Here is a 26,595-nt window from a genome sequence, read left to right as displayed (position 1 = left end):
AACCCATCTAGTTCCAACCCCCTGCCATGGGCAGGGACACCCTCCACTAGCCCAGGCTGCCCAAAGCCCCATCCAACCTGGCCTTGAACCCTGCCAGGGATGGGGCAACTATGTATCTTTGTACAGCTAGCTAAGTAAAATGATAAACTCTGAATCCACGAAAGAAACAGTTTCATCCTTTCAGAAATTAAAAGTAACAGAGAAGAACTGCAGAACTATTAAATAATTTGCAATCAAAGGAATTGCAAGAACCACCAAATCGACCACAAAGGCACAACATTAGGGAAAATTCCCTAACTGCCAAGCAACCAGAAACTAATTTCCATTTTTCTTTTCATCTTTTTATTTTGTCTTGTTTACAGCAGTTTGACAACACTGCAACCTTATCACTACCTGCAACACCAGGAGGTTTCCAGAGGCCTTTCCAGCAAGTCCATGAAGTCCTGTTGGAGACTTAACCCACTAGGGAGCAATTCAGCCAACAAGCATTTTCTAAGCCCTGTGATGGCTACCACAAACAAATGGAAGAATTTTGAGCCAAATGGACCTCAGTCCCATAAAATTTGTTAAGAAATCCAAGGGAGAAAGAAGGGGAAAGCAGACCTTGCAAGAGGCCAGCCTGGTAAATAAGCAAGGCTAGAGTTAAAGCATGGTGAGATCTAGGCTTTGGTCCAGACATCCTCCTACAGCACCCTGAGCTCAGCTGGAAGGCAGCAGCCCATGCAACGGTTTTCTCTGGATGGGACCAAAATCTGACAGAGCATCCCCTTCCCTTCCCAGCTCCTGGACCCACTGATAGGAACAGTGCTAGCCACTGCCCCAGCTTCCTTCCTCTCCTGCCCACCATCCCTGGGGGTGGTACGTGAAGTAGCCTGTGAAGTTGCAGCAGATGCTTAGAAAACCAAAAACATTTCCTCCAGCCAGATTTGAATGTTCCTTACCTATCACCTCTTCAAAAGCTTTCACCACAACTTCTGAAGCAGCATGACTTCCCACACACAGGTCTATCAAGAAATCCTCTACCGGAAGAACAAGTTTTAAAATCTCTCAGTGTTGAGCACATACAGGAATGCAAAGCAGACTGTTACTTGAAGTCTTGAGGGGAATAAAACTCCACAAATACTGAAGAGCTAAAAAAAAAAAAAGGTCATCCAGAAAGTACTGGAGAAAATACCATTGTTACTCCAGTGTCACAGTCTGAGCAGGGTCCAAAATTCCTGAAGTAAGCATGTAGTGTGGAAAAGTGCACAAAGGTGAGCAATAAAAGCTGTGGTAAAAACTAAGAGTACAAAATTACCCAGGAAGTTCTCAGTCCATAAACCAGGTATCTTCCAAGGATTTTCACTGTAATTTAAACGATTTGAAGAGCAGAGAGGAATTAACACAAACACAGTTTCAGCTGGTTTTGCCTTTGAAATTCTTTTTCTCCTTTATAACAGAGTCTGAACTTGAACGTACATGAAGAGAGACAGGAACCATGCCCTAAGGAAATAACCAAAACAGGAAAAGAAAGAAAAGGAAAGCCTGACACCCGTGATGCAGCACAGAAGTCAGCATCAGAAAGAAATGAGAGTTGAGGATTCAGCTGCAGCTCAAAGGGTGACCCTGATGCTCTTGAGTTACCTCAGCGGGAACATCCGCGTGATCACAAGAGCAGACAAAGAAGCTCCTTTTTAAGGAACAGCCTTTCCTTCTGTTTGCAGACAAAGCAGTAAAGTTGTGACCCTTTAAAGGACATTAGGGAAAACAATTTTGCCGGGAATTGAGATTTCTCTTTGTGCACGTATACCCAGACACGTACTGACTACGAAAGAACAACCAGTGAAGGTCCCTGAAGACTTCAGGAAAACTCCCCTGCCCACGTGTGAGTCAGGCTGTAAAGTTTGCACACTGATGAAGTCAGAGTTCTTTATTACCTTGTTCAAGATTGGTATTTATTTCTTCTAGGTGGCTTTGTCACATTTCCCTTGAAGTAAGGGGCTTTATTATGAACCGGACTATGCCTGTGGTTACTTGGGGATAACAAAGCTGTCCCCCTCAAAGGATTAACAGGGGGTGGGGGGGGTAAGTAGGAATTAGTGGAAACAAATGAGTCAGAAAGCACTGGGAAGCTCAGTTCTTACATATCCAGGAGCTGTTTGAACATGTGACTTCCCGGTCCATTAGAAAAATACTGCATTTGGGTTTCCTCCAAGACAAGACTCCCCAGAGAATAAAAATCTCTGGGATTGGGGGGTGGGGAGGGGGAGGGGGCAGAACACAAACCCTCCCTCCCAAAACCCAAAAAAAGACCAGCCACTTGCTCAATTACAAATGAGCAACCAGAAAATTAATTTAGACTAGCATTATACATTCACAATACATGCACAATGCTGTATTATAGAATATACTTGACTACATTGAAGTTTCAAGTGCAACAGACCTCTAGGTCAATCAAAAATCAACATGACTTTTAGTTTGTTCATACTTATTACTGAAATACACGTCAACATTCAAGGCATGAACTGCCCCCTATTTCAGGAGCTTCTATTTAAGTTATTTGCCTTGGCTAAAGCATAATATAAACATAGGAAAGTACTGATCTGAACACTCGAAGAGCATCACTCATGTTTTAAATTTGAAAGCTACACATGGAAGGAGAAAGTAACAACAACATGGGTTAAGAGAACAGTGAACAAAGGAATACTCTGAAGTTCTCCAAAGAAAAAACAAAGGCAGTCAAGAAAGCAAGCTCAATGTAATATACAATTGGGACAAGCCTACTGCATTTCTAAATACAACTTACTCCCAATTGCCAAGTCAAGTAGCTTTATCTCATAATAAAAGAAGATTTAGAATGTCGAAAAAACCCAACCCTTCTTTTTCCTTAAATCTATGTTTCTTTGGGTTGTTTTTTTTTTTTTTTTTTTTTTACTTAACAACTACTTTGAGGTCTGAAGAACCCTAAAACACCCAAGAATTTGTTCCTTGCAAACATCCCCACTCTACAAACACAAATCATTTTAGGCTTGTAAGACCCCCTCTGGAAAAGAGCTGTTCAGTGTTCTCAGGAAAGCCAGATGGACAGGAGCAATCACTGACTTCTCACTTAGGCAAGGGGAGAAATCACGATCAAACTGAGCACTGTCCTTCAGTCAGTTTTAATTATCATACTAGAAATACCACACCCCCACTAACAAATGTTTCACTTGGACGCTCTGGTGGATGGGAAACTTAACATGAGCCAGCAGTGTGCTCTTGCAGCTTGGAAGGCCAATGGTATCCTGGGCTCCATCAGAAGAGGGGTGACCAGCAGGGACAGGGAGGTGATTGACCCTCTCTACTCTGATGGAGAGGGATCAGAGGAGGGGCATGAAGATGATTAGAGGGCTGGAGCACCTCCCCTACGAAGAGAGGCTGGGGGAGCTGGGCCTGGAGAAGAGAAGGCTGCAGGGTGACCACATTGCAGCCTTCCAGTCCCTGAAGGGAGCATACAAACAGGAGGGGAATCAACTTTTTAAAAGGGTAGATAATGGCAGGACAAGGGGGAATGGATTGAAGCTAAAGGAGGGAGGTTTAGAATAGATATTAAGGGGAAGTTCTTCACAGAGAGAGTTGGTGAGGTGCTGGATCAGGCTGCCCAGAGAGGTGGTGGATGCCCCATCCCTGGAGAAGTTCAAGGCCAGGTTGGATAGGGCTCTGGGCAACCTTGTGTGGATCCAGGCCTGGAGGTTGGTGGCCCTGCCTGTGGAACTCTATGATCCTTGGAGTCCCTTCCAACCCAAACTATTTTATGATTCTATGACACAAAAAATAAAATAAAATTGAGGAGTAGAAAGAGAAGAACAGATCTGCTGCATAATCACTAGCTACAGATTACTTCAATTCTACTTCAATTCCCTCAGATCTGGTTGTGGAAAATGACAGTCATTCAAAACCAATTTTACAATAAATAGAAACAATTAACACCACTTCAGTCTGCGAAGCATTTTTCTTTTCACTCCAAATTAAAACATAAAAACACATAAAACCACATAAAAGCACCATCAGGCTACACACACGGTTCTCTCACCAGCACTCACACGCTCCGTATCACGGATGTTATTCACAAGCTCACGCCCAAAGTCACCAAGATCCAAGCCTGACAGCACACAGGTGTTCATACCAGTGCTTTTATAGAGATAGAGGAAACAACCTGCACGAGCTCTTCTCCTCCTCCCCCAGAGGCTGGCATTCAGGAAGGCACACATACCCAAGACATTTGTTTCCAGCGTTACAAATACCTTCCCATAAAAACCAGATCAAAATATTCAAATGGAGGCAGGTCCCAGGCTCAAAGGAGCCGACGGGTGTGTTTGAGCTGCCTGACACAGAGCAGAAAGCCTTGTGCACCACGAACAGTCCGGCAGGAGATGCTTCCTAACTCATCTAACTCTGTGACATTTGAATGAAAGGCAAATCAAGAGTTCAGTGTGACGTTACAGAGGAAGAATGTGATGTCATTTTCCTGTGCTGGAAGTGTCATTGTGTTATGTCACTATAATCCAGACCCCCACTGAAGTCACACACAGAAATCTTACCCAGTCTACTAGCAGATTATAGAATGGATTTCTACCAAATATTAAAATGTTCAGTATTCTAGATCTGTTTTCTCCTGAGCAGCCTGATAAATTCCTTGAGAAAAATGATCTGATGAAACGGGAAATGTCTTGGCACTATAATCCCACATTTATGAGCTATGGTGCCACAGTAGGGCTTTTATCCTGAGAGATTGAGCCGCACTCTTCTGTGTAAATACCAGTACTAAAGAGAATTTTTTTAGAAGCCTACTAAACTACCATTTGGGGATAAAACATATCCCAAAATATATGTAAAACTGTATTATTAGGGAACTGAGGTGAATCAGAAATGAGAAAAATATACAACGGAGTATAACCGAAGGGCCTTTTGAAAGGATTGATTCTTAAATGCAATTTTTAAAATAAGAACTGAGATCTTTTATCTTCAGGGGATAACCACTTGTCCCTTGCAAATTTATGCAGGAATATTTAACAGATATTAATGCATTCTCCATGGAATAAGAGGTTACAATAGTGTTTGGGAAAAACTGGATGAGATGACAAGCATTACTAAGCATCAATGCCTATTACTGGGGGATTCAGCCTCCAAAATAACATACAGAGGAAAAAGTAAAACTTGCTCTTTATTTCCATTCCTTTATGTAACAAAACCAACATCCTTTCAGGTGCCTAAATTAGCTATTAGCATTCTGCTAAGAGAAGATAACTACCTCCTGGAAAATTAGTCCACACCAGCAAAAACCAGTGTGCATTAAGAAAAGCATCCAACTCTTATTTCCCCTGCTTTAGTTAAGGGCACTAGACCCACAAATCATTATTTCTACCCCTACTACATTTCTCACACACACAAAAAACCCACCACAACAACAGCAACAAAAACATCCAACACAAAACCCACCAAAACCAACGAAAAGCCTACACTGGATATGGAAAGAGAGATAGAAAGCAGGAAAAAGATGGAAAAATGGTAAGTTTTTAAAAAGCATAAAGACAAACTAAAGAGGAAAAAAAACCCACCAAGCAAAGCACACCACACCCTGCATCATGTATGAGGTCTTGCTATTTTTGCTCTTTTTCTAATACAAAGGGAGCATATGAATTCAATTTTTTTAGTTGGAATCAACACCAGTATGGCTGGGAAAGGAATCTGTTTGGAATCTTTCCAAACAAAAAGAATCACTAGAAGGCATCTGAAATAAAGAGAAAACTGGGCATTTACTTACTGGAAATTGAAATTCTACTGTACTCCATACCTAAGAAGAATAATAAGTTTAATAAAAAAAAAAATCCAGATTTCTTTTTAGCCTACTTCTTTCCCCTCCTCTTCAAATGCAGTAACTAAACTAAAAATAGAAAACGCCATAAATAAGGTTTGCAGGACATGCTTCAGCAGGGACCAACAAATATGAAGTACATAAAAGATTTTGCCCTAAATCTCCAGCCACTTCACCCTCCTTCTGAAAGATGAGCTTTCCCTTATAAAGATTAGTGACTTTGCTACTAGTAATGCTCTATTTCTTCACAGATTCAAGCTTCTTCCTAGGTTACAGCCTTTTCAAAAGGAAACTTGCCTTAATAGCCAGCTAAAACAAATGACAGCAACAGTTTATGATCAACTTGTGTCTCTTTTTCATGGTTTTTATCAGTAAAGAGCTCTCATGACTCTACTTCAGCCGTGTTTTCTTTTTTCATTTTTTGCTATACACACCCTAAGCAGCTACCTTTCAAGACAGCCCTGAGGGAATGGGAGAACCACCCCCTTCATGCCCCTACCCTTACCCAGAACAGCTTTCCCTCGTCAAACTTTGACCGATACCAACAGGTCAAGCGTCTTCAGCCGCCCCTTTAATCGCTATTAAAACACCATTTCCATTAACATTCCAAGAACGATACTTTGGCACAACTGACAGAAAACAATTCCTCCAAAGAAGTCCTCTTAAATGGGCCTTTCATTGTTAGGACAAACAGCAAGCTGAGTAGTTGCGCAAGGGTAACGGCAGCGTGGCGTGCGGCATGTCATATGCCAAGCTCTGTATGACGCGGGTTAACGACCTACGGGATCATCTGAGCTTTATCTGAAGATGGCGGTTTGCTGCGATAGGTTTTTCCGCAGCAAAAGGGCACCCAAAACAAGACCCCATTTAATTAAAGCAGCAAACCAGAAAGCAATGGGAATTTAGGTTCATTTCCTACCCCCCACAAAGGCTCTCTTTCTCTGGGCGTGTGCTGGGAAAAGCTCCAACATAAGCGCTTCACCACGATGTGCCCAAGGAGGGACTCCAAAGGCACACAGCTTCAACTCGCAGCACACCTTTACAGAAGCCACAACTGAAACACGGGTAAAAGTTCGCTGCGGTGGTTTTTTGGGTTCTGTTTTTTGGGAGGATAGGTTTGACAGTTAACAGCATGATAGCTCATGGAAAAACAGGCTTCTAAGTAAAAGCTTCACTTTCTAAAGGCAGCTAAACTAAAAGCAGATGCCCAGCAGCTCATGGTGGTGCCAATCAATCTGTTGTTACCTCTTGTAGTGCGCACCGAGTCACAGAGACATCCAAAAAAGACAATTACTGCAAATGAAACCTTCTCACCCACCTCTCAACTGTAATAAACATCCCTCAAGTCCTGTGTTATTCAGTCATGAACTACTTTAAATATTCTCGGAAACTTTTTTTAATCCAGCCCTGAAGAGTTGTTTGCCAATCTTCACTCCATAGCCAGCAGTGGAGACTTCCATTACTGGTTCCCAAAGACATACCCACTGGACACACAAGAAGGAGGAGATCAAGTTCACAAGGTAGAAGAGAGGAAAAGAAATAAAAGGGGGAAAAAAATTCACAGAGATCAAGTGTAATCCTCGTTTGAGCATGATCTTGATAGAATTTCTCTCAGCCCTCATCATATGACTGAGGAAGAATTTGTATTTTATAAAACAACAAGAGAGACATTAATGTCCCACCAATTAGTTTGCTGCATTGCAGCTTTCAGGCTCTGACTTTCACCTTCATTACGTATCTTCTTCAAGACAACAGAAAAGGAAAAAACAAACAAGATGAGACAACCCTACAAAACAAAAAAAACCCTCACAACAGTAACACCACCACAGAAAAACCCTACTGCCCTCTAAAAGGCATTCCTATATGACTATCTCCTCCTTGGTAGGCCAGAGAAATCAACGTTTTTGTCATATTCAGGGTCTTTGCCTCTAGCAGATTCCTCTAAGCCACTAACTATACCTGTAGCTCTTTTCTCCAACTTTTCTGTATTTTACAACCAAGACTTTGAGTGCAGTTTTGGGGGCCACAGTTCAAGAGGAACAAAACTATTGGAGAGTGTCCAGAGAAGGGCAACAAGGATGGTGAAGGGTCTGGAGGGGAAGTCTTATGAGGAGAGGCTGAAGTCCCTTGGCTTGTTCAGCCTAGAGAAGAGGAGGCTGAGGGGAGACCTCATCGCAGTCTATGGCTTCCTGACAAGGAGGAGCAAAGGGGCAGGCGCCGATCTCCTCTCTTTGGTGACGAGTGATAGAACCTGAGGGAATGGCATGAAGCTGCAGCAGTGGAGATTTAGGCTGGATATTAGGAAGAGGTTCTTTACTGAGAGGGTGGTTGGGCACTGGCACAGGCTCCCCAGAGAAGTGGTCACAGCACCGAGCTCGACTGAGTTCAAGAAGCGCCTGAACGTTGTGCTCAGTCCCGTGCTCTGACTTGGCTGGCCCTGTGTGGAGCCAGGAGTTGGACTGGATGATCCTTAGGGGCCCCTTCCAATTCATTATGTGCTATGATTCTACGACTGTAAGAGTCTCACCAAAGTTACAAGCTTACTCAGATTTTTCACTGCTTTCATCCCTCCCAACACTTGGCAATGTGAGGTAACAAGAGCTCAGTTTGTCATCTACTGCCAACTCAACGGACCTTGCAAAATACATATTCTTGCCTAAATAAACCCAACTTAACCTGTTACCAGCGTCCTACACCATTTGTCTCTTCATTTGCTGCCTTACAAATCTGCATAGCCTATGTATTTCTAGCTACAATCATCTTTGTTATAAAGAAACTTATGAACTCAATGCCTTTGGACTAAATGCACTTTCATGGTATCTATAACCAGTAGTGTCTTCACTGGACAAAGAAGCTGCACAACTCTATAAAGCAGAAGAAACGCTATCAGAGAAGATCCCTACTATCTACAAGAACTATCCCATGAACTAGTTTCCGCTTTTCTGGGCCAAAAGAGTAGCTGGGAATCATTTCTGGTGCATAAATTTAAAAAAAAATAGTTTTCTTACTGGCAAGAATAATTCAGAACTTAACATTAAAATAATGACATTAAGACCAAGCTTCTAAATTCAAAAGAATTTTAATTTCAAAGTCAAAGTTGCTGTATAAACACCAATATTACTCCATTATGCTTTGTATCTTAGGTTTTAAATATAATCATACTATGCACACAAGAAAAAGCTCCTAACCATACTACTTAGCATGCTTTTGAAAAGCAAACAAAGCACCCCCCCACTACCCAACACAAGAACAAATACCAATTTGCAGCTGAAGATCCCATTGACACCTCTACAATCCCAAACAACGTTTTCATTTAGCTAGGTAAGATTTACTTTTTTCACACCACCCATTTTATTTAGTTCTCCTGATACATTGTGTTTATTTTTCAGTGAAGGAAATAACCCCAGAAGCTTCAAGCAATTCACATGTTCTTCAGCTGTCTGGAAGCCTGGTGCCTTGTACAAGAAGGACAGAACTGACCTTAGCCCCACCAGTCCAGCAAGTGTTATCTTGAGTGCATCTGCAATGCAAACTGGAAAGAACACCACCGGTATTTATCTGTTCCCCTCTGAAACCTCACAGTTGTGTAGGGAGATGTTTCATCTAAACACTGAAGTCTAGCAAAAGAAACAAGGGTACGTCAGATTTATGGGACTGTATCATCCTGTCAACAAGCGGATGCTCCACCAGAACTCCAGCTGAGACCTACCATCAACGCCATCTCGACCAGAAAGAAAATGTGACAGGCTGCTTGAGAGTTAAATTTATGAAGCTCCTGTATGGCTGTACTAAAATGGGAGCAGGAGTGCAAGGATGAATTTAGAAACTGGAACCCAAGTAAAACGTGAGCATCGATGTGGGATTCTTCTAAAGCTTTACCTTTAGAAGACAATTTAAACTGCTACTTGGAAACAAGCAGGTCATTTGGCAGACGACCCCCTTAATGAAAGACATGACCAGAAGTAAACCACAAAGGTTGGAAAAAAACCCCTTTGGACTCACTTTGTCAGAGTTCTGTGGGAAGCATTGGGATTGGACACTTAAGTGCAGCAGCAGTGCTTGACAGTCAAATATTGCCCAGCAGTGGGTCTCAAAGTGCCCTGTTGTAAAACAACCTCGCCTGTGTCAGACACACGCTTCTGAGTTGTGCAAGAAGCATTTTGGTTGCAACACAAATCCATCTCATCCAAGAAAAGTACCCCCTAGAGAAGAGCAATATTTTTTCTACAGAATGAGCTCTAAAAGCAGTTCGTTTTTCTTTCCAGTACCTGAAAACCGATACTTTTTCCTTTAAATTTACAATTTCTTTTCCACAGGGGAACAGGCATTGCATATGAGCCCAGTTCTCATACAACTGCTAAGCAGAGGTGGTGTACCAAGTCCTTATCTTCAGAGTCACGCTGCTGCAGAAAGGGTATCTTCAAAGCCTACACTCCCTCCCCAAGTTTGCTCTTCAAACTGAGAAGTAGGTCCTCAGCTCAGACAAGAATGCATGGCTGGGTGTACTTCAGCAGAGTTTGGCTGGAGTCGTGGGGCTGGGAGGTCGCTCTGCACAACTTGGATGTGTTACATCGCTCAAGAAGGAGCTGGCAAGAGAACTTGGCAGTTCAACCAAGCAAACATTGATACAGGTGTGTGATTTAAAAAAAAAAAAGAAAAAAATGTAAAAGCTAAATAAAATAAAATCTAGAGATAGGTAGGGTTTAGGGTTTATTGTGATTGCCTCATAAATGTATCTCAGTAACCATTACGAAATGCTACTACTGGTCAGGCATTCCCGCCAGCTCAGTGAAGAGTCTGCAAGTCAGTGTCTGCCCATTCCCTGACAGAAAAAATGCTTCCTGTTTTTCTTCATTTTTATTCCTGTTTTAAGTTTACTTAGTTTTGTCAACTTCCTCATTAGATACTTTGCTTTTGCCTTAGATACCTCCTTACAGCTTTTTTTTTTTTAAAGCAAAAATCCCCATAGGATTTTTGCAGAACTGGAACTACAGACATAGCAGTTTTCTGCAGCAGAAGGGTAACTATGTGCGCACCAAGTCAATCAATCCAATACACCATACCACTTTTTGAGAGAGGAAACACCATGAAATTAATAGACATCTTAAGTACAGTAAAATTTTCAAGAAGAAATATAGTTCATTGTTACTGAACTGCACGGGCAGCCATGAAAGCCAATGGCATCTTGGCTTATATCAAAAACAGTGTGGCCAGCAGGTCTAAGGAGGTAATTGTGCCACTGTACTCAGCATTGGTGAGGCTACATCTTGAGTACTGTGTCCAGTTCTGGGCTCCCCACCATAAGAAGGACATCGAGGTCCTTGAGCAAGTGCAGAGAAGGGCAACCAGGCTGGTGAAGGGGCAAATCATATGAGGAGCAGCTGAGGGAGCTGGGGCTGTTTAACCTGGAGAAGAGGAGGCTGAGGGGAGACCTTATCACTGCCTACAACTACCTGAAGGGAGGTTGTAGAGAGGTGGGAGATGGTCTCTTCAGCCAGGTGACAGAAGATAGAACAAGGGGAAATGGCATGAAGCTGTGCCAGGGCAGGTTTAGATTGGATATTAGAAAAAAAGTTTTTACTGAAAGAGTTGTCAGGGCCTGGAACAGGCTGCCCAGGGAGGTGGTTGAGTCACCTTCCCTGGATGTGTTCAAAAAAAGGGTAGATGAGGTACTTAGGGATATGGTTTAGCATAGGATGGGAATGGTTGGACTCGATCTTCAAAGGTCTCTTCCAACCTTGTGATTCTGTGATCACAGATGCTCTTTGAATAAATAAATAGAATTAAATGGTCTGATGTATTAGAAAAGTTGTTTTCCATGTTACTCCTTTAAGTATTATTATTAAGTATTTCTGCCTCCCGGTTGTCTTCGAAGTCCTTTCCCAACTACAGGAAACCAAACCACCAACATGCAGCTACAAACTTCACTGTGCACACCCACACAAGGGGAGCCATGCAAGAACACAGTACATTAGCTTTCTCTTTCACAGACCCACAGGAGAGCTTCACTTCCAAGAATAGCAGCTATGGCAGTACCTGTTTCCTGCAGCCCCACCTGAATGACACCTCGTTCCATCCCACCGTCAGCACTTAGGAAGCAGTTGCAGCAATGACGGCCCCTCACACAGTGCTCCGCTCCAGGGCCATCCCAGGACACCAGTCAGAGGGGTTTCAAACACTGAAAGCCTCAGTCTTCAGACATTTCTGCCATCACCAGGGTGATCTCCAGGGTGCTTTTACCTCTGCACTGGGGCACCAGAAGCAACAGCTTTTTCGCCTTTGATAATGAGCCTTGGAAGACTTTGAGGACAACCCTGTCAACACAACTGCAGATGCACATTCCCACCATTCCCCACAGCCAAAGAACTCACTCTTCTCTCACAGCAGCAGCAGCATGGCTTTGTAGGGATTTGGGGCCCTACCACATAGAGAGAGGGACCCAAGTATATTGACCATGGTTTCTTTTGGAAATGAAATTAATTACTAAGCCATATGCCTCAAGCACTATTTTCATAACTTTTTTATCCTACTAGTACCTTTCCAGGTTGAATAGATGTAGATGACAGGAGGAAGAGGAGGACTAGAAATACTTCCAAGTTACCCAGCTTTTACAAACCAGAAGTTAGTGCAAGACAGCAGCTGAATGCTGGTAGTCATCACTGTTCAATAAACAAATTTTTTAAAATGTCTATGAATCACAATGTTCATATTCTGAAAAACAGAGGTGAGGTTTCACAAAAGAGGGACTTCAAGAGCTGGCAAGCTGTCTTCTCTGAAGTGGCCTTCTGTGTCACGTATTTTAAAAATGAGAAATGATTCTTGCAAACGTAACAACACAGAATGGTCTGAAACACCTGAAGCCACAGTTATCAGATCAACAGCAGGCACCTACAGATGGTCTGCCCCAGCAGGTACTCAGTAAGTGCCTCTTATTTAAGGTTAAATTATCTTCTGGTGAAACGCAACTCAACTGTAGCAGATTATTATATGCTGCCTCCCGATTTGTAACACTGAGTTTATCTTTAAGCCACACTTCACTAGCAATTTGAAAAACACTTAAGCCTTGCTAAACAGGTAGAAGCAAAGGCCACAGATCTTGCAAAGTGAATTTTAAAAAGTGTACTTTTTACAACAAACTCACATTTGTAACATGGAACATCAACTGGGGCCCACTCAATAGACATAATTTTAATAGTTTGTTTCAGTGTCTGTTCATTTATAGGCAAGTTCTTAACTAAGAACACATGCAATTAATTCATATATAATTTATCCTTGAGATAAAATGCTTCTACTCTTTATCAAGCACCACCAGCTTCTACTCAGCTGAAGTCTTCTTCACTGGTTGCATCTGCTGTTTGTCAAAAGCAGGAGGAAGTTCTGGTGGGGTGTCTTCAGCAAGTATCAAATGTGGGAGACCATGCCAGACACGCAAGCTGCTGCCTGGATTTTACCTGCCTATACTTAAACTTGTTCACCTCATTCAGATAATTTTATTGCAGGACACATGGCTTATGTTTTCAGAACTTGTGCTGGCCAAGATGAACACGTGGCTTTCACATTTCCAGCACAGCACCCCCCTTTTTAATTCCACTCCTGGCTTCCCTGCCTACACTCTTAATAGCGTATGTGGGATTCACTGTTAAGAGCCATTAACTTGAGGATTAAAGATTGATCTTGTCTCATTAACGTTCCCCAACCTGGAACAAAGAGACTACCACTAAAACCCATACACAACTCTGTTCTGAACTTTCTATACAGAATACACTATAAAGAGCAACTTTACTGCTGTCTAGTGTCTACCCATTCAACCCTCATGCCATGAGGGGAAGCTACTCACCAAAAGGGAACTGCCTACAGATTTGCATCCTTTCCTTTAATAATTAAGACAACAAGGCAGCATCTCTAGGTCACAACGCACTCTGTTACTCAAAAACCTGATAGAATGCAACTTCTCCACTTCCACTGGGCTTCCAAGACTTGAACTGGGTGGGGATGGGCATGTGGAGAGTGAAGCTGAGCAGGACAATGTGGAAAGGGCACACAATGCTAGAACAGGAAAGGAGATACAGGAAACAATACCGTGTGATACATACAGCTATCTGTGGTGCGAGGGAAAGCTCACGTCCTAACCACAGCCTTAATGCAGTGTTTGTTCCTCATAAAACTAAGAAGTAATCCTACTGGCAGGGGCTGGAGGAGTTGTTTGAGTTATATTCAGTTTCACAAAATGAAAAGATTGACTTCTCAAATAAACACCACCATGGATCAGGAAATAAATAAATAAACCACTCATTATACCAGTGGTGTGTGTTTGTTTTAAAAAGCCTAAGTCCAACTTGCAGCAACCCACAGGATTTGATGAACCCTTTTATAAAGCTTGTAGTTGAGTTATGTTCTATTAGGGCTTCTTCTGTCATTGTATTTTTTAACTACAAACCACTACATGTTCTGGCTATTTCTCCCTTTTCTGAATGAACCAAAGTCTGTGATTTTTTTGAGAGCAAGCGACAGCCAGAGAATGAAAATACATGATAAACAAAAAACCCTCTAGAATAGAATCAAGGGTCTTCTTTTTTAACTTCTGCAATTAAGAGGAAAGCAACAGATCTCTGCATCCAAATCACAAACCTCACCAGAAAGAACAGGAACTGAACTTCTTGAGGACTTTCACAACATAAGGCATTAAACTGCATGAACCTTCAGTCCCATCGCTGAAGCAACCTTAACAATCAGAAAGGGAAGTCTCCCTTGGGAGCAGGAGCTCAACTGAAGGTCACTGCAAACAGGGCACAACATCACGCATAGATAGATGTCTTTATACTGCTGTCTTTGAGTGGATCGGGAATGTGAACTTAAGCAGAAATCAGATTTGGTTGACTCCACATCCTGAAATTATAACCCAGCCATTGTCCAGCCTGTAAACATTTATTTTGTTTTAAAGGCTATTTCAGTCTACCTAACTTTTGCTTCATGTTCTTCATTACATACACTACATGTTCATTTCCCTACTCCCAGGCTGTTTCTTTGGGGTTTCTAGTTAATATATCCTTACAGGAAGAACAATTTCCTGAAGATCTAACTAAGCCATCCTTCATTTTACACATAATGATATAATTAAGAAAAAATAAAATATCAAGTATTTAAATATCTGTGGTCAAATATCATACATGGCTAAAAATTCTTAAGTAGTTATTGGTGGCAGCATGTAAAACAAAGATATCCTGCTATTTCATCTGTAATGAAGGCCGTAATTTTTAAACTAAAAGAGCAGTTGGATGGATTAAATCAATTAACAAATTGAATAAAGTGTCAGTGGACCAGCAGGACAGGCAGAGAGAACAGGGAGAACTATCTATATCAGATGCTTAATTATCATCGAACAAAATATTTCCAGTCTTCAATTTATTAACCTGTACACCGGGAATGGGGGGGAAAAAGGAAAAGGAAGCATTGTCTGAAGCCGAATGGTGCAGTTGACATGATGGAAGGCCTGGATGTCACCCAGAGGGACCTGTAGAAACAGGCCCATGTGAACCTCACGGTGTTCAACAAGGCCAAGTAGAAGGTCCTGCACCTGGGTCAGGGCAATCCTTGTCATCAATACAGGCTGGGAGATGATGTGATAGAGAGCAGCCCTGCAGAAAAGACTTGGTGCTGGTAGATGAGAAGCTCAACATGAACCAACAATGCACGCTTGCAGCCCAGGAGGCCAACCGTGTCCTGGGCTGCATGAAAAGGAGAGTGGCCAGCAGGTCAAGCAGGTTCTCCCCTTCTATTCCGCTCTCATGAGACCCCACCTCAACTACTGTGTCCAGGTCTGGAGTCCCCAACATGGAACAACATGGAAATGTTGGAACAGGTCCAGAGGAGGGCCACAAAGATGATCAGAGGGCTGGAGCACTCTCCTCTTCTGTGAAGACAGGCTGAGAAAGTTGGACTTCTTCAGCCTGGAGAAGGCAAAATATCCCAACAAGTAACCTTTTTGCGTCTCCATCTAGAAAAGGAGATCTTATAGCGGCCTACCAGCACCGAACAGGGCCTACAGGAAAGCTGGGGAGGGGCTGTTTGCAAGGGCATGTAGCGATAGGACAAGGGGGAATGGTTTTAAATTGGAATGGGTTAGATTTAGATTGGATATTAGGAAAAATAATATATAATAATTCTAATTATATAGTAAATAATTCTACACTATGAGGGTGGTGAGACACTGGAACAAGTTGCCCTGGGAGGTGGTGGATGCCCCCTCCCCGGAGGTATTCAAGGCCAGGTTGGATGGCCTTAAGCAGCCTGGTCTAGTGAGAGGTGTCCCTGCCCATGGCAGGGGAGTTGGAACTTGATGATCTTTGAAGTCCCCCTAGCCCCAACCATTCTATGATTCTATATGACAAGTTACCTTCATGACAGAAAAAAGTTACTAAAAGAATTTGCAAAGGGCAAAACAGAAACAAGCTGGAAGCACAGAACCTTTAAGTCATAGCAACACATTAACTTATTTGAGTATTTAAAGTTTTAAACATGTCTTCTCCTAAAGTCCTGTTTCCACCAGGTTATAAACTTGACAATTTTTTTTGCTCCAGTGGAATTGGCAAAATGGCAAAAGCCCAAATACACATTTTCTTATGTTCACTTTAACAATAAAACACTAATACATTCAAGCTCACACAGGTCTTTAGGCTGCCAGCAGAGCTCTTCCATGGTGGTTCCTCAGTGGGCTCGTGCAAAGCCAACTTCAATTCTAGACTGCTTCCTAAGAAATGGAGAGATATACCAGAAGATTCACAACTACATCTGAAAACCTCTCTCCCTTTAAAAACAATCTGCATTTGTAGGATTTTGTTGTTTGGGTTTTTTTCCCCCATGCCCAGGTCGGTTAGCACGATTAGGAAATCTTAGGAAATCTTGTATGCTTATTTAGTTGGTTGTCCTAAAGGTGAAGGATGTCTTCCTGATGATTGTCCTCATGTGAAGGATGGCAAACTACTTATGTTGAGACTTCATTCAAATTAAGATTAAAACCCCCTCATTTCCTTTGAATGCCTCTGTTCTCAGCAGTACCACTTGCACAAGCTAAGTTTAATCACCAAGTTCAAATCTCAAGGGAAAGGAATTTATCACAAGTTTGATGACTTTTGATTAAATCCCAGGATCTTCTACCCAGCATTCACCTGGAAGAAAGCAAATCATTCAGACATGGGAAAGTGATTCTTTCTATTCCATAATTTTCAATGGTTTCAGACGTATCCACCGCAGACTCAGCGTCTTTCTCGATGGAGACCCAAACAAAGGTTACTTGTTGGGATATTTTGCAATAGTATAATGTGACTCAGATGAGGAATTACCAAGTTCACCTTCAGTTCAGCCAGTGAAACACTGCCACAGGAAAAAAAAGTCACTTGGAAGCTCACATGGCTAGTGGCTTCAACACAAGACAGTAATTGTAGAGAAGCATGCAACTCATCTACGATACAAGACACGACTGCAGTGTGAAGTAAAGGTACCTGGACTAGCTGAAGCATCAGAAACAGCACAGCCAAGGCCCCATGAAGCCCGTATGAGCCTCCCTGGCTTTGACATTTGTGCACCATGGTGTGTATTTATGTGTGAGATGAAAGGAGAAAAGTACTCACCACACAGGAGTGCTCAAAGAAGCAGTTGTAAAACCATATAGCTAACAGCTAAACTGCCCTCCTGTACTTGTTTTTCAAGCACCAGTCACCTTCCTTCTGAAGGAAGAAGTTAATTGCCTAGTCTATAGAATAAGGTACCACAACACAGACTGCCTAAGTTCAAGCACCTAAATATGCAGTACTAACTTTAAGCCATTATTTATTTTTCATTATGGAATGTGCCTGGTAACCAGAAATAACCAGAAGTAGGTCAAGATGAGTTCCTTTGTACACAACCATCTCAGTTTCACAGCTAATTAAGTTTTTGCTGTTCCGCCCAACACTACTTACCCTGCTAGACAGAAGACTATTAAGGAAAAGAGTATCCCATCCTGTTCCTTGTTTTTTCCCTCATGCCCAAACTGTTGAGTCCTCATTCCTTAGACAGCTCAGACCTACCTTTCACAAGCATTAACAAACTGATGAGTGCAACAGGGCATTAAATAACACACTGTCTTGCACACTCTGTGCATACCCTACTCAGAAGCCTGTTTTACTGAAGCAAAGGATCCAGTTCTTGGACACCCTTCTGAATTTTTCTGCAATTTCTCCCACCTGTTCCTGTTTCTGATCTACAAGGAAGATGAATTTTCATATGTCTGCAATTCGTATCAGCAGCTTTGTCACTGCATTTACATCGTTTGACTAACCCATTTCTCTTGTTCATGCCTCCCTCTCTCATATGTTCTCAGCACTGTCACAGAGCAGACAGTCACCACTTAAACCAACCTTTCAGCTGTCAAGTCAGTTTTGACAGAGATATCTGGAAAATGCACCGCTCCCTTCAGTCAGCGGGAGGGAAAAGATGCAATGCCAAAGGCACAAACTCCTCATTATGGAGATTCTCAGTATCACTCCAACCTAGGACCTGGGGCTTTAAAACATGGGTTTAAAATAGACTCATTCAATCAATTCAAGGACTTGTACAGATTCTTTTGTATCAGCAAAGAAGAGAAGCAAAATTTTCACAGAAAAACAAGACCGCAGGCCATGCACCAGAGACCAGATAAATGTAAATATATATTTTTATATATATATAAAAAAAACTCTTGTTCTCCCTTCAGCCATCTGTTCCGAACCACTTGAAAATGGTCAGTATTAACCCCTTTCTTCCCTTTTACACTATGACTCACACCAGGCTAAAATTAGAACTCAAAGGCAACCTCTTTTGTTACAGAGTTTGGGGTGCTACCAGGGACTCCAGAGTCACTAATGTTCATCAAGTCTCAATGCCCTGACACAACACTGGACAGCTTTCACCAGCAGACACAGCTCTCAGGTCACTGATACTATTCCAGAAAGACTCTCACTGAACTGTCAAGTAGCTTCCCCCTTTGGCTAGAGCAGCACAGTCACTTTGCATGCTACTATTAAATACCACATGCAAAGCAGATATCTAAGGTGGGGACTGGAATACAGAAGTTACCTCAGAGATTCATACACAACATTTTTTCTTGGCCTGCATCAAATCCAACAAACAAGTGGCTGACCCTCCCCACGAGCTGACACTCAAATTATACATTAGAAGCAAAATTCCTCCTGCAGTAAAGTGAATTAGCCATAGTTGAATGAACAAACTGTGCTAATGCCGTCTCCCGTTTCTTTTTGACATTTGTCCATTTTTCACAATTCCCTTTGACAAGCTATTTCCATATTTTTACTTCATTTACATACAAAAGCCCTTTCAGCAGCAACAAACTTGCCACCTTTGACTTGTCTTGTATATCGGTTAATTTTTAAGCTGCAGGGCATGAAAAATAAAACATACTCCAGGACTTTATCCAAGCAGTTCATTGCTTCTTAGTGTTTTTCATATCACTTCCCAAGTTATTCTGCTCTTTTCAGGATACTTTTTTTTCTGCAATGAAAATTATCTGAGTGCCAGCGCTGAGGTACTGACAGGCTGACTCCTATTCTTACCTCTCCCATCAGAGTGGTTCCAAAGAACGTTTATCAATACAGTGATAGGCGCTTTATATATATAACTATATATATATATAAAAATATCTGGTACACTGTTTGACAACAAGCCTATGCTTTCAGGAACGGTCTGAAGCTAAACCTTTACTCCTGCCTCTGAACCTGCTTCAGAGGCTTTAGACAGAAAGTTCACTGACAGTGAATTCTTCAGGGATTTTTCCCCCATGTACACAAGAGATTTTGCTCAGCAGCTATCCATACTGTCCCCCTCTGAACTTCTGCTTTTATGGTTTCATTTTTGATATAAGGACTATAACCACACACAGTAATCTCAGGGAAGCTGTACTATTTATGCAAGAGGCACTAGTCCTCAGCTGTCACTGTTTCACGTGCAACAATTACAAACAACTAATACGCAGAGGCCGACATCATATTCTGCAGGATGATCTTCCCAAGGGCAGAAGGGAAACAAAAAAGAAAAAGATGAAAAACATTTTCAAGCATCTTGGTGGCCCCTGAGCCGTGACTCACTAGCAACAAGCTTAAGGTATTTTATTCTCCGTAGTTGCCATCTCGTATCTTGAGGTTCCGTCCTCCTGCACACAGCTACACACTCAGTCCAAGGCACTTTTTAAGGCAATATCCTCCCAGCCCTTCCACTAAACAGTCTCCTCGGTTAAACAGACCCCATCACACATTCAGCAACACCCAAACCCAACTGCTACTCTGTTACTGCTTCATCAGGTTCAGAAAGGCTTTCCCACATGCTTAAGAGTCTTCTTTGGCTTTCACTAACCTACCTAATGTCTCATCTACAGTTTCTTTTCTCCCATTGTCAAAAATACTGACTAAAGTAGCTACTGCTGATCTTCACTTGTGAGGAAAAGATGCCACTTAACCTACTCTTCCTCTGTTCTGATTCAATACAATGGAGGAGAATGTTTCCTCCCTACCAACAGCTAATGTGTAGAGCTGTTTGGGTTGAGAGGGACCATAAAGTTGATCCAGTTCCAAACCCCCTGCCATGGGCAGGGACACCCTCCACTAGGCCAGGCTGCCCAAAGCCCCATCCAACCTGGCCTTGAACGCTGCCAGGGAGGGGGCAGCCACAGCTTCTCTGGGCAGCCTCTGCCAGTGTCTCACCACCCTCAGGGAAGCATTTTTTCTTTCTATCTAATCTAAATCTGCCCTCCTTCATCTTAAGGTCATTATTCCTTGTCCTATCCCTTATCCTACATGCCCCTGTAAACAGCCCCTCCCCAGCTTTCCTGTAGGCCCCTTGAGGTACTGGCAGGCTACTACAAGATCTCCCTGAAGCCTTCTCTTTTCCAGGCTGAACAAGCCCAACTGTCTCAGCCTGTCCTCAGTGAAAGGTTTGTTCCTCACACCGGGGAACTTTTGCCTCTAGGGCAGCTGGTTGACCAGCTTACCTGGGATGATCTCATACTCCAAAGGACCGAGTCACACCCCATCACAAGTTTTCCCTGATAACAGCTGGGTCACTCCCTTTCTAGGAGAAAACCAGGTAAAGAAGGAAGTTATCTCCACATCTAAAGTACTTCAAAAAACCTCAAAGTCAAGGGACTTTAAGCCTAACAAGCCGAGGAAGGAACCCAACACTTCTTACCAGCTGAACACTCACACCTAGCCCAAGAAAGCTCAGTGCAGGCAGTTGCCTGTGAAACGCAGGCAAGTAGAGATCTGAAACCATGAGCAATTCACACATCCTCACCTGCACCCATTCACCAGACATCACCCAAACCAGTGACAACAGATGTAAGCATTTGATAGGCAGATGATGTTGCAGCTGACACAAGCCACAGAAAAGCTTTTTCCAGACCATGTTTAGCTCCTTTGCCCCTTCTAGCTCCAACAAGTGAAAAGTCACAAAAACCCCAAAACCCTGAAGATGCAAAATAAAGGCAGGGAGTGTGTGAAAATATGAACTAATAGCTGGATATTCATGGATGAAAACAGCAAAAATCACTTCTCACATGCAGACTGTGAGCTTGAGATGAGGAAGGAAAAGAAGGGAAGCTTGCTTTCACAGTTAACCTTTACGTTTCTCCTTTTATCCTGCTGCCTGGCTATCTGTTAGCAAGTTCAAAAGCCAGCCGCTTTCAAAAAGCAATTACAGCATCATGACGTGAACTTTATTAAACACTTGTCATTAACCTGTCAGTCTGCTGCCCTAATACCAAGCCAGCAACACGGGGGACGCTGACCACTAATAAAGAAGAAACCTTGCTGCTGAGGGCACCACTTATCTGCCAAGATGAACAAATGTCAACTTAAATGGACTGAAATCCAACATACAAACAAGTTGGGTTTTTCTCTTCTTTTGAAATATTAATACATCAGAAAATAAGTCTGAATTATATACTCCCACAGGATTGCTAGCCACAGCCACCACGCATTAGTATTCCAGGTATAAAGGGTGGAGCAGGACTGACACCCTCAGAACTTCAGGATGAGCTTGTGCTGCCCAAGATAAAAAACAACACACACATGCCTGCTCAGAGCTGCATGCCATCAACACCCAGCAGGAAGTTTTGGTTTACTCTGCAGTTGCTGTCAGCACCGCCTGGAAGATATATACACACACACACACACACGTATCATATATATAGCTTTGACATCGTGAGTCTCCAACCTCTAATCTATTCATGTGAGGAAGTTCTTCCCTTTCTTGGTTCAGAGAGATCCTACTTTAAACATGGTAATATAAAGGTCTTACAGCATGCTCTCAAATGCTCTGGAGACTAGATAGGTCTCTACCCAGCAGACTAGTCCTTTAAAATGTACTAAAAATTTTACAGTTTCTTTTTGTATAGTTTATGCACTTTTTTAAAAAATTACTTTTAATTAACTGAGCCAAGCAGAAAACAAGCAAATATCATTTGTAGCGTCAGAATACAAGTAGTAAATAATTATCTGCACCAAGAATGCAACAGCAGCCACGCAGGGTCAGGCACAAGACCATCTATACAAGTCTTTGACAATGGAGAAACAGTCAAAAGCAGATGGATAAGGTGGGGGGGGGGGGGGGGGGGGGGGGAAGAGCATAAAACATGGCAAGCATTTGATACTTTTCCTAAGTATTCTACCATCTGTGGCTTATTTGTTTCCTTCAGTTGAATGAAATTTACAAGTATCTTCTCTCACAAGCATCAGATTGAAAAACTTGAAATGTTGAATTATTTCCTGTAAGCATTTACATAAAACCCAATCAAGTCTGACAACTTCTGCATGCCCATTTTACAACACTCACTGATAAGAACATGAAAGATTTAGACTAGACTGAGCAGATGATTTTTCCAGGATGAGGAGGGGTGGATATGTACAGCCAAGAGAAGAGTCCTCCCTAGAATAACTGGTTTGTAATTCAGACCTACCTGGGTTGAAGGGGTCAGGTGTGCCCTTCAGATTTACTGAGTGATAACAAGACAGAAACATACATTTTAAGCACAATGGCAAGCAAAATTAATTCTTTCCAGGAAAAAAAGCAATGCAAACTCAATCAGTAAAAATGACACGTATCTTAAATAATTCAGAAGATTGGCAGTTAAACTGATGTAGCACTATTATCAACACACACTTAACTTTGGATCTATCACTGCAGATATACTCATCAATCACTAAAGTCTAATCTTGTCAAAACAAAGTTCTTGTGTCACAGAAACAAAGCTTCAGTGTATCGAGGTTTCTCCACTGCTACAGACAATGGCCTAGCCCTCACCAGAGTAACAAATAACTAAATATAGGGGGCTTCTGTGGAGATAACAGTCCCCAAAATACTGCTGAGAAGCAACAGATACATACATTCACACACTAAATGTAACATGAACTAAGAAAATTTTAAAAAGCACACACGTTCCAGTTAATTTTGTGTAATTGTGCACTTTAGTAAAGTAGCGTAATAGTTACTACCAAGCATCCCCTCATTTACTAGGCCAAAATCTTCCCTATTTCTACATTGTACGTTCTGCAAAGTACTATGGGGGTATTAAGACACCTTGAGTTCAGATACTTTAAGCTGGCACTCAGTATTTAGGGAGGTCAGATGGGTGCAAACCCCGAACTGTACTTTTGTCGTGTGGTGGTGCTAAAGAATTTTTCATCTCCTAGAGGATCTTTTCCTTCTTGATTGCCTTGTACATCTATACACACACATGATCTCTATTAGAAAGTCATCAAACAGCTTCACAAAAATTTAGTAAGCAACGTCAGGTAAATAGACAGTTAAATTTTAAACTCCTCCTTACTACAACTTCCAAGCTTACTTGGTACCCACCTGGTAGCAGTAAGATAGTGACACCACAGAAAGAGAAGAGCCACAGACCAAGGACCGCAGTCACACTGCAGCCAGCCAAAGCATTAAGGTCCCCACAAAAAGAAAAACTAAAAACATATAAGTAATCAGCTTTTGAATCCCCTTGGTGATTTGACATCAGAGCTGCAGTGTCTACAGCACAAGGACCCTTTTTCATTAGGGCAGGAAAAGCATACACATGCCCTAGGAACTGCTATTTCTTCAAAGATTAATGAGAGCTGTTAATAAACCAGAGCACACAAGCTCAAACACTGTCTACCCCAGTCTTGGCAACTTCCATCACCCTGTAAGGAGCACAAGTCAACGGGGAGATGGTGCAAGAGTTCATACCTGCCTCTGAAATACAAGAGAGGGGATCCCATGCTCAATGTTAATTCCAACAACAGGGAAGAACAGTACACTTGTGAGATGGCACACTGCAAATACCGCTTCAGCAGTCCTGCTACAGAAGTCCCAGCAAGGCCTGGGAAGCAGCAGGAACTTCTACTACAGTGCTATGCAGGCAGTGGCCCCACTCCAGAGTGAGGAGGGAACACCAACTGCTAGGAAGGCAATACTACAGTAAGAATAGATGACTGAATAAAGGGCTCTAACCCCAGAAGGCAAAGCCGGGGGGATGAGGGGGGGGGATAATGTTATTTGATAGTATATGATTAAAAAAAAAAAAGAAAAAGCAGAAAGTCATAATGGAAATTACTAAAGAACAACCTCATCAAGGTAGTAGTTCTGTTGATATAATGCCCACTGCTAATCACTCACGTGGGTCTGGCTTACAAGAAGCAAGCAGCAGTTGCCTGCAAGAGACTCCCCACAGCAAAATATGTCAGTTCTAAAACTGAAGTTTCTTTATAAGATACTACAAGAGACATGGGAAATGTGTTTAAAACATCACTATTGCTAATAAGTTTTCATCATAGCAATAGACTAAGAAATACAAGAAGCAAATGCTCTTAAGCATCTCCTCCTCCAAGAAGTGTTTCTGCATCACTTTTCAGCAGTTTCATCCCCTGCCCCCTCGGTCCCCTTTCATTCTCAATTCCTGACACAGGAAAAGACATTTTGGACTAGATTGTGACACGAAGTGACACAGCAAATGAACTTCCCTCGCAAACGTCACCCGGAGGAAACTGGAATATTGCACGATGCTGCAGCTCCCCAAGTTTCACAAGAACCTATAACCTGCATTCTTCAGATCCACACTAATGAATTTTAACAAAATTCAGCAAAAGGTCAAAACAAGAAAAATACTGAAATCTATTTCTCCCACAAGCAGCTTAACAGGCAAGAACGTCCATAGACCTCATTTTTCAGATTAGCGTGGCCCTCTGTGCGACAGAGAAGAGCTCCCTGAGCTAATAACCAAGAGTAAGATATTCATATGACCGAAACCACAAACCACTTCTCTGGCCCATGCCCTCCCACCTCCTCCACCCCAGGACTCCAAACCGCAACCCGCGCTACTCCCTGCTGCATCCCGGAGATGCTGCCTGATGCAATACAGCAGGGGTCAGACAGACCCCGTGCTGCTACCCCAAGACAGAAACTGCCTGCAGCCCACGGTCTGAGTATCAAATCCTTACGTGCAGGGCTCTTCCCACACCAGAGAAAGAGCCAGCCAGGTCTGAACCCCCCACAAGCTGCCCGCATTTGAAAGTCCGAGTCTGACACCAGCCGATACCAATCGGGCATCTGAGAGGGTGCAGCCAGGAGGGAGGAACTGAAGTTGTGACCCCTCTAAACTCCTTGCCTGGGTTTGCGGTCACTACTCAGGCAAAAGAAAGTTAAACGGGCATCTCCTCCGTACGCCCACGGCTCGCACAGCACGTCCCCAAACACCAGAGATTAGCAGTTCTAAGGCCTCTCTTGGCCCGTTAGGAACGTGTTTCGCTCCAGACTTTGCTGCTGCTGCCAAGCCATCTGCTTTAAGTGACTGACTTTGCAGTAGTACCGACGTACGGCACTAAGCACCAGGCGCCCAGGGAGGATCTCCCGGTCCCGACCGCTCCGCTGGGGCAGAGGGGTTCCCCTCTCCAGCTCCTGCGCTCGGGAAGGCAAAGCTGCCCTGAGCCAGGTCACCCCACGCACTCCTTCCCTTCGACAGCTCCTGCCTCACCCAAAACTAAGGAATTAAAAAAAGCCACCAAAAAAACCCACCCCAAAACCACACGCACGGTGCCGCGACCGAAGCACGGGCGGTGTCGGCGGGCAGTTCCCCCCACCCGAGACGGCGGAGAGCAAGCGCCGCTCTCATCGGACCCGCCGGCAAACACCCCGCAAGCGTCCGGGCGGCCCTTCCCACCGGGAAGCACCGGGAGCCCACGGGGCCGGACCCTCCCGCTCCTCCAGGCCGTCCTGCACGGCGGCCGGGAGAGGGGCCGCGCCGCGCCGCGCCGGGGGTCTCACCTGCCGTGTCCCAGATGGAGATGTTGTACGGGCCCCACTGCTTGAGGTAGAAGGCGCCGCCGACGGTGCTGACGGTCTCCTGGAAGCGCCTCTCCATGTAGCGGTGCAGCAGGGAGGTCTTGCCCACGTTCATGTCCCCTAGCAGCACCACCTTCCCGTCCGGCTTCTTCATCGCGGCCCGGCTCGCCCCGCCGGCAGCCGGCTCCCGCCCGCCTCTCTCCCCCGGGCCGCTCCTCCCGGCGCGGCGGAGCCCCGGAAGCGGCGGGACGAGGGCCGCCTTCCGCGAGCGGCGCAAACTTCGGGGGCTCCGCCGGAGCCGCCGCGATCCGGCCCGGGCTCCAGCTCCTCCTTCCCCCGGCCCAGCCCCGCTCCTGCCCCCGCCCTCCGCCGGCGCCGAGGGGAGGGGACGCGAGCGGGGAGGTGACGGGGGCCCCGCAAAC

General features: G+C 43.6%; 1 protein-coding gene across 1 annotated transcript in view; it reads right to left on the bottom strand.

Annotated features, from left to right (window-relative positions):
* Positions 1-26,338, bottom strand: part of RAB20 (RAB20, member RAS oncogene family) — a 30,517-nt gene extending 4,179 nt beyond the window's left edge. Inside the window, exon 1 of the mRNA XM_084263985.1 lies at positions 26,156-26,338. Coding sequence (XP_084120111.1) covers positions 26,156-26,327 — 172 coding nt within the window. The 5' untranslated portion in view covers positions 26,328-26,338. The remainder of the gene's footprint in view (positions 1-26,155) is intronic.
* Positions 26,339-26,595: the final 257 nt, after the last annotated feature.

This window comes from Gallinula chloropus (assembly GCF_964237585.1).
Source record: "Gallinula chloropus genome assembly, chromosome: 1".
NCBI lineage: Eukaryota > Metazoa > Chordata > Aves > Gruiformes > Rallidae > Gallinula > Gallinula chloropus.
Note: the sequence above shows the minus strand (reverse complement) of the source record. Positions and strands in the feature narration are given on the sequence as shown.